The 9236-nt window shown below is 51.5% G+C and overlaps 1 protein-coding gene across 1 annotated transcript in view; it reads right to left on the bottom strand.

Moving 5' to 3' along the window:
• Window positions 1-9236, bottom strand: part of BPIFB2 (BPI fold containing family B member 2) — a 17202-nt gene that overhangs the window by 7230 nt on the left and 736 nt on the right. Inside the window, exons 2-6 of the mRNA XM_019645694.1 lie at window positions 7363-7456; window positions 5769-5873; window positions 4924-5070; window positions 4069-4129; window positions 2648-2708 (exon numbers count right to left, since the gene is read on the bottom strand). Of these exons, the coding sequence (XP_019501239.1) occupies window positions 2648-2708; window positions 4069-4129; window positions 4924-5070; window positions 5769-5873; window positions 7363-7456 (468 nt within the window). The remainder of the gene's footprint in view (window positions 1-2647; window positions 2709-4068; window positions 4130-4923; window positions 5071-5768; window positions 5874-7362; window positions 7457-9236) is intronic.

Below are 9236 nucleotides of genomic sequence, written 5' to 3'. Positions count from 1 at the left end.
GTCTTAAAAATGAATAAAAACATTTAAAAATTTTAAATGATAATACATATTCATGGTGGACATACAGAAAATTTTTTTAAAGATGGAAGTAATATAACCTCAAATCTCATTTCTTTTTCAGTATTTTCTTTTACAAAGATAAACTTCTCTCTCTCTCTCTCTCTCTCAGTAAAACTGGAGTAAAGCTATGTATAGCTTTGTGTCATTCTCTTTTTTCTTTACAGAGTGACATTATAGCTTAGTTAAGAGCACAGGCTCTCAAGGCAAACTTCCTCAGTTTCTTCATCTGTAAAAGAGCTAATGACCCTACAATAAATATTAGCTTTTATTATATTGTAATAAAGGCATGTTGCTTGGTGATTAAATTCCCCTTGAAACTATGCTTTTTAATGGCTCCTGTCACTCCATGCTCTAGGTATACATGACTCATGTGAACAGTCCCCCAGGGCTGGACACTTAGATTTCTTGTACTTGATTTTTTTTAATTCCTCAAGACACAGACAAGGGATGGTTTTTGGTATGAACCCAATTACAAGGCATCTTAAAGGAGACAACACTACTGAGGAAGAAGGGCGGGACTAACATTTATTGAGCCTATTGTAACCCAGGCACTTAATCTGTGCTGTCTTGTAGCAACCCACGGGAGAAGTAGGAATTTTGAGCCTCATTTTTTGGATTGGAATGGTTAGGCTCAGAGAGATGGATTTACTCCCCTAAGGTCACACAGCAAGTGAGCAGCAGGGCCAGAATTTAACCTCATGTCCTTTGATTCCAAATCCAGTTTTCTATTAAGGTAATATGGGGTTTGGGCACTGAGGGGAGTGGGGGAAATCAAGGAATGTTCCCCAGACAAGGTGACTTTGAGCTGGGCCGTGAAGTGTGGGCAGAGCAGTGGGTAGACATGTGAGGAGGAGAAAACCAGGGTGAGCTGGTTCATGGGTGGCCCTAGCACCACCATGCTGAGGATTTCAGACTCAGAGCCTCTGGTTTCCCATCGACAAATTGGGGATAATTATGTCACATCATAGGACTGTTGTTAGAAGTTTGCACAAGAAAGCCAAAGCTGCTTTAATATGAAAATATTCACTGAGAACCCTCCATTACGGATAAATGTGGACCCTGCCAGGCATCCCTCCTGGCTGAACACCAGCATGCTGTCCCCAGATCCTGTCCCCACACCCCAACACACCTGTCCCAGACTGTGTGAGAGTTAGATGCAAACCCCTGACTCAAAGGCAAAGCCAACTGATCGCAAACTGCAACTGCCAATAGTCACCAGGCCTGGATCTCACAAAGTCAATGACAGCAGTTTGGGAGAACCACTATACTCCCAAGCAAAGCCAACGGATAGGACAAGGTGTGCTTCAAACAGGAGCAGCTTCCAAACAGGCTTGTGAGAAATTAGAGGAAGCCCTGGATTATGTTCAGGGCTCACCGAGAATGTATCACCCCCAAATCAAAAGAGGATACATTCTTTGATCAGCCTGAGGATGGGCGGGTGATTGCCAGTGTAGTTCGTAAATACTGATAAATACGTAAATTGCTAAAAAGAAGATGAAGCTGACCTACTTTCATAGCTTTTAGTTTCATGTTGTAAGGTGAAGTCCTGATCTAGCCTTGTGCAGAATGCACTGTGGCCACAGCTCTAAGTAGACTATGTTCAGGAGCTGCAAGACCCTGGGACTCCGTCTGTGGTAGCGGAGGAAGGCGTGTGGGGTAGTGGGGAGATGACCAATGACTGATGGGAGTGATATACCCCAGCTCCAGCCTCTCAGGGAGGTTGTTAGGCGTGTTCTTCTCAGTCTCCAAGAGCGCCCCAATGGGAGTGAGCCCCAGGAGCCCACAACAGGACCTGCTCATTAACACACCTTCCATCTGGCCTCACTGCTTCCCTCCCCAACCAGCACCCTCTAGGACCTAGGACACCCCCATTTGAGCCACTTACCCTAAAATCCTCATCTCTGGGGTCTGTATCTGGGGGGATTAGTCTAAGATAGTAGCCTTCTCCTAGTATACTCTTAGCACACCCTGGATAATGAGGACCCCTGAAAAACCCAGAGATGAGGCAAGCCTGACAAAGAGGAAAGGGAGTTTTGACTCTGGGTAGTGGGTGGCCCCTGGAAGGGAAACAGAAGCAGAGGCACTTGGGAGCAGGAGAGTTTGAGTTCTGTCAAGGACAAGTTGAGTGGGAGGAGCCTGTGGGACTTCCTGGAGGAGGTGTCCAGGAGGAAATGGAATATAAGGGTCTAAGCCCTGAGAGTAGGGGAGGGAGAGAGTCTGACAAAAAATGTAAGAGATGTGAGAGCAAAACAGGGGAGGAGGAGGAGTCTCTGAATCTCCAGGCCGGGGAGGAAGCAATTACAAACTGCATGTGTTCCCCCTACACACACACACACACACACACACACACACACACACACACACACACACGCATACGCACACAGTTACACATGCACATGCACACAGTAAACATTCCAAGATGTGGTTCTAGAATTTAGAGATTCACAGAATCCATCAATAGTTGTTCAGTCGTCCTACGTTGACTGCCCAGGGGTCTACTGTGATCCAGAGTGGGGCTTAAAGGGTCTTGGGGGCCCCAGAACTTCTCCGAGTTCCCTTCCCCTCTCCCTGGGCTCCCAAGTCTTACCAATTAAAGTGCCCAGGTGGACATTGAGGCCTTGAACCAGGTTGGAGATGCCCAGGCACAGCTGCAGCAAGACAGAGGAGGTTGGGTTAGGGTGGCACTCAGGGCTAGAGGGGGCAAGGCTGGGAGGGTCCAGGGTCCCTGTCTGAAAGCCTCCCCCAAACTGGACATCAAGGCCTGTTATCTCTTCCTTCCTCCACCACCCAGAGGGCAACTTCGGGCACCTCCTCTGAGCGCTAGGAAGTCAGAGGGGAGGCTGGGGCCCGTGGGCATCGAGGAAAGAACAGGGGCTATGGGACACTGCAGAGGTGGCCACAGCTGGGCCTGGACAACCGAGGCAGGGAGCCTGCTGCATCAGGGCCCAGAGGGCCAGCTGGTGGGAGGGCCAGCTGGTGGGAGAGGCAGAGAGCGGTCAGCACGCCAGGCCAGGGAGGCTGGAGTTCTTCCAGGCACAGTGGCAGCCAGAGAGGCCTATTAAGCCGGGAGTCACTGTGACAGGAAGTGGGGCCGGGGAGAGAACGCAAAGCTGAGGAGGTCACTGCCTAGTCCAGACAAGAGCTGGTGAGGGTGGGCCAGGTGAGACCAGGAGGCAGAGGAGAGGACCAGGTCAGGCTGTACCGCCTTTAGCCCTCAGGCCTCAGTTTTCTCATCTGCAAGATGGGGGTGCTGAGGCCTGCCTTCAGGTGGGTGTGGCATAGCATGCTGTGGTTCATTTGATCTCCACTACTGTCCCTTAAAGGAGGTGGGGGTGAGGTGGGAAGGGGCAAAGTTGGAGAACCGGCTCCCCGTCAGTAATAGATCCCTGACCCCTGGGGCACCATTTCTCACCAAGTCAGCCACAGGCAGCTAATAACAACAGCTAAAATAGCAACAGTAACAGCAGCTCTCTCTCTGCCCGAACTGTCCTAAACCCTTCATGGCTGTTAATTCGGTCAACCCCCAAGCCAGCCCACCAGGACATTTACTCTCTGCATTGCAGGTGTGGAATCAGGAGCAGAGGGAGCTTAGGCGACCTGCCCAAGGTTCACAGCTGGGAAGGGAAGGAATCGGGGTTCAAACCCAGGCCACATCGGGTTCCAGGGTCCACTCTCATTTTGTGTCTCTTATTCACAAGCCACACAGGCCCCCATCTCACCTTCTAGCATGGAATTGGGGCTGGCCCAAGGGGGTGAGCCTCCCTCCCCTGCCACCCCCCAAACCCACCCTTGTTTGGGCCTCCCTGTCACTGCCCTGGGCCATCACCCCAACTTGTTCCCTCCCCTCATGGGAAAATTGGAGGAGCTTCATGAAGGGCCTTCTATGAATGAATGAATGAATGAATGAAAGCGGTAACCATTCCAACCTGCAAACCCCCATTCATTCACCACACCTGCTGAGGCAAGCGATGCCCTCCTTTCGGAGAGATCTGGCCGGGGAGCCTTTACCTTGTTACGCAGGACAGCTTTGATGTGCTGCTGCACCCGGACCAGCAGCGCTGGAGTCAGGCTAAGAAAGAGACACCGAAAGGGCTCCTGAGCTCTGGGTCAATGCTTTCTGTCCTGCCTCTCCTGGCAAAGCCACCAGTGTGATTCATACCCAACTCTTCTCTGGGGAAAAGTCCAGTGCAAAATGCTCAGTGGCCTCACAGTGAGCCCCCACCCACGTGTGGGGAAGTATAGACAAAATGGAGGGGATTCGCAAGCAGCGGGTTAGTCAGGATTTGAACCTGGCTCCAGCATTGGCCAGCTATGTGGCCTTAGGCAAGTCACTTAACTGCTCTGTGCCTCCATTTGTTCTCCTGCAAAATGGGGGAAATACTTCCACCCTCCTGGGAGGATTATTGTGAGACAATGCTCAGAAAGGGCCTGGAACATGACCAGCACACAGTAGGCACCCTGAAAGCGGGGGCTGCTGCGAGCTTTAGATAAGGACATGAGAGGCCACCTCAAACAGTGAGAGCTTGGCGGGTCCCAGCTCCCTGGGCCTCAGACTCCCCATCTCTGCAGAGAGAGGCAGCCCTCTGAGGTCCCCAATAGAGGCATGAGCTCAGAACCCCTTCCTAAACAGTATGTTAAAGGCTAGTGTATATTGTCACATGGTGAGGAGTGGGGCAGTGGAGAGGACACAGGCTCTGGTTACACACTTACTGTGTGACCTCAGGCAAGTCTCTACCCCTCTCTGAGCCTCAGTATGCTCAGCTATAAAACAGGTGTGATATTGGGGGTCTCAGACCTATTGTGGCAATTGGATGAAGGCTTGAGTAGGAAGGTGAAGAAATGGCACCACAGCCCAGCACCCACCTGTGACTGCCGTTCAACACGATGGCATTGTTGAAGAGCGAGAGGCAGGTGGAGATGCTGACCACGGGGGTCCCGATGGAGCCCTGGGCCACGCGGGCATCCGCCAGCAGTACCGCAGGCAGGACCAGCTCCAGGGGCTCCGGGACTCTGCAGGAATGTCAGTCCTGAGCCCCCGCCGCTCCGCCCAGCAGAGCCCACCTTGACTGATTTGAGACCCTGTGAAGCCCCAGCCCAAGCTTGCCCTCCACTTGACACAGGCAGGACCCCCAATCAGCATGAGATGGCCCCACCTGAGTCCCCCAGACCCCACTCTGGGTCACGTTACAGCACATGGGTATGAACTCCGGCTCCCCATAGCCTCTCACTGTGAGACCCTGGGCCAGTCACTCTCCAGGCTGAGTCTAAGATTCTTCTTCTGTATAATGGACATAAGGTGGGTGGTACCAATCTCATAGGGCTGCGCTGAGTTTTCTATGAGGTAGTCATGTGAAAACACCCTGCTTGGAGCCTGTCCCATAGTAAGCACTTATAAAATAGTAGTGTCAGGACAGAGGAGTTGGAATAAGAGATCCCTCTGAAGTCCTAGCTCATAGTTTGAAAATTAAATGCATGTAAAGTGACTGATGCACAGAAATAATTCTAATAGCTATGTTATTGAGCACCTACTGTGGGCCTTGTACTGTGAAAGGGGGGACGTATTTTAATTACAGCCATGAATCCATTCGCTGCAACCCTCATGGCCCTGCTGCAAGGTTTCATCCAACTGAAGGTGTTAGAGAAGTGAAATGGCTCTGATTATCCCTGAAAATCCTTTTGCCCCTCCCCCAACAAAGAGATTCACTCACCGAAAGACCTTAATAGTAAAATTGGCTGCTGCCAACAAACGTACTCCAAGACCTTCAATGAAGTTCAGGTGGAGGTGGGTCACCTGGATATTCAGAATCCGAACTCTGCAGGGTAGGAATGGAGATGACAGGGCAGTCCCCATTAAACCATGGAATCAAATCTGGGGTGGGTGCCCTGAGCCGTACATATCTACACTGTTGATGTTATAAAGGACTTTCTGACTATTGGAACCATGGGATGCGAAATAAGTAGTGAGTTCTCCATCATAGGGGGCATGCAAGCCATGTACGGACAACTAGCTTGTAGGGAAAGTATACAGACAGGACCCCAACACTGGATGGGAATTGCTGAGATGACTTCTCAGTATTGGAGAGATTTCAGTATCTGACTGAAGTCTGGAAAGCTGGGAAGGTGGGGAAAGAAAGCCTTCAGGACTCACAGAAAGCAGAAATCCCCTCCACAGCATTCTAGTCAACAGCTTTGTCTTGTAGCCCTTCAGCAACGGGGAACTCACTCCCTTCAAAGATGCCTGTTCTAATTGCTAAGCACTTTCCAACTAATTTTTTATTTCTTTTTGTTTCTAAATGAAAGTCATTTTTTTTTCCTGCACGGTAGTGGGTGGGGATTCAGATACTACAAATGGTATAAATTTTAAAAGTCACATCAAAACTCAAACCTCAAACATTCTGGCTGTTAGCACTTGAGTGACATCCTTCCGTAACACTCCTTAGGGCACACGCTGACCTAGAACCTGTTTTCTTTTCACATGACAACCATCCTGGGTGTGTTTCCACGTCAACAAACAAGGACCCTCGGTGCTATAGCCAAATAGTCATCTGCTGTCCTTTGTGTGACAAGACTACAAATCATTTAGGAACCTCAGTTGTTAGGTGTTGATGTCACTCCCAGTTCTCCACCATCATCAGCCATGCCATGAGCAGCATTGCAGCCCTACCCTAGGGGCCTCAAACTGGGGGGACCTCCTAGCCAGCGGCTTTCTTACCCACCTGTTGTAAATGGTTTTCAAATTAGTTGCCATCATTCAAAATTTGATTTTTTTATGTATACTTCTCTTGGGATTCCAGAGATCTGGCAATAGTGAGTCTGTGTCCCCACATGAATGGGGACAACTGGCCCAATCCCTGAAAGGGTCGGAGTTTGAGACACCCCCACCTACCTCTGTCTTTGAGTCTGTATGCATTACAGGGTGGTGTGGGGGTAAATTAGGCTCAGATTTTTTGTGTGTGTCTAAATTCGGTGTCTAGCTTTTGGAGGCAGTAGCCAAGGGTCCTGCCGGCCATGAGGACACAGAGTCTTGTCCCCTGGAGGCAGAAATCTACTAATTCAAAGGCACCACGACCCCCGTGTCTCCACCTTGATCCCATCTCCTAATGGGTGACCACTCACCTAATGGGTGACAGCATCTAACCTGGTGAGGGAAGCACTCATCTAGCTGGTGGGGAAACACCTATCAACGAAGGTACTCACTTAGTGGGCTGAGCATTTTCCCCAGAGGGTGGGAGGACTCACCTGGCAGGTGGGAACACTCACCTGATGAGAGGAACACCTTATCTGGAGGGCAGGAGCACTCACCTGGTTGGCTGAAGCACCCCTCCACTCCAGTCCATGAAATATGGGACAGTGACCTGCAAGGCCTGCTGGAGAGGGGCTCTCCCAAGTTCAGACACTGTGGCCAGAGGAGGGTGAGGTCAGACTGCCCTCAGGAGTCACCAAGGGAAGCCACACCACCCACCATCTGCCCCGCATCCTGAGCAGGGAGGACTCACAGACTGGAAGGGGTGGGCTTGTCCATGGGCACACAGGGGCCAGTTGGCTGCCCACCAGCCCTCCCTGGGTGCACTCCTCACACCAGGCCTGCAAGCCACGCCTTCCCTCTCTTGCTCTGCCCCCCCCCAAATCCTAATATCTACCCCACTCCTCAGAAACAATAACATCCTTTGCCCTTTGGCAAGACTCTGATGGGATCCCACCCCTTCTGAAGTCTCCCCAGGTCCCTAAATAGGGGTTCCCCGATGAAACAAGGGTGGTAGGCCTGGGGGTTGGAGGCTGAGGACTCTGGAGTCCCTCAGATTCTGGGTGCAAACCCCAGCTCTGCTACTCACTCCCTGTGTAGCTGCTCTGTGCCTCAGTTTTCACACCTATAAATTTGCAGTGATTATAATGGTACCCATCATATAAGGTCCTTGCAATGGCTCCGTGCACAATCAATGTTAGTTCCCCCTGTTGCTCTTTATTTTTGTGATAATAATGGCTATCGCTTCTACAGAGCTTCCTTTGTGCCAGGCCCTATTCGGGTGCTTTGGTTTTCCTCACAATTCTGTCTGTGACACAGGTACTGGATTGTGCCCAGTTTACCAAGAGGTGAGGACACCTGGCGAGGGGAAGTCAGATCTGGGCTGAGGCACCTGGCACCCCAGCCCCTGGACTTCCTCATGAACCTGTGCTGCTGGGCTGAGGGAGATGTTGATTAAAATGAGAGGTGGTGCTGCTGCAAGAGAGTATCAGGTGAGTCAAGAGGCCTGAACTCCGCTCAGACTCACCGTGTAACCTGGGGAAGTCCCTCTGCCTCTCTAGTCCTCAGTTTCCCCAGACCCCAGCATAAAGGCAGTGGTCTTTATGCTCCCAACGGCCCTCTCCAGCCTGACCACCTGTGGCTGAGCCAAGATTCACACCCAGGCCTCTGGACTCCGTCTACAGTGCTCCCCAACACAGGGCTTGAACTCTGAGACTTGCAGACAGGGATTCAAAAGACACCATTAAGAAGCCACCCAGCCTGGCCTTGGAAAGAGATGTGTGTGGCATGGGCCTCCTGCCGGGTTTCCGCCAAGAACAAACACAGCAGGTGCACCTGGAGGGTGCATCTCAGGGGACAAAGGAAGCTCACATGGGACAGGCAGAGAGAGGGTGGCCAGTGGAGGGCAGTGGCCTCATGTCTCTGTCTGTAGGCATCCGTGCATGGCACCATGGGCTAGTCACGCTCTAACACGGATCACTGACCCCTTTCACTGCCTGCCCGTCTTCCCGGATACAAGGTCCCAGAAGGCTATGTGTACACCAGGGGCCCCTGCTGCTTCTCTGTCTCACTGCTTCGTGGCCTGGGCCAATGACAGTTCCTGTACTGTCTGATATGAGTCCCTTACACTGTAATCTGAGTTTGGTCTGATCTCAGAGCAAACAGCTTCTGATTTCTCGCCCCTGACCTAGCTTCAGTAGGACTCCAAAACCCTCCACAGGGGAAGCTGGAAAGTGGGGGAAGTTTCAGATTTTGCCCCTCCCTGGGCCAAAGTTTTCTCACTGTGCCTTCCCCACGGGGGAGCAGACTCATAGGACAAAGGCCTTGCCCAAGATGGGCCTGGTCAGGGGCTGGTTCTCGTCACTGTGAGCACAGCAGGGACCTAACTCCATGCTCCCCCAGACCGTGTTATACATGCCTTCCCCAGCACACA

This window comes from Hipposideros armiger, unplaced genomic scaffold, assembly GCF_001890085.2.
Source record: "Hipposideros armiger isolate ML-2016 unplaced genomic scaffold, ASM189008v1 scaffold_94, whole genome shotgun sequence".
In the NCBI taxonomy this organism is placed as follows: domain Eukaryota; kingdom Metazoa; phylum Chordata; class Mammalia; order Chiroptera; family Hipposideridae; genus Hipposideros; species Hipposideros armiger.
Note: the sequence above shows the minus strand (reverse complement) of the source record. Positions and strands in the feature narration are given on the sequence as shown.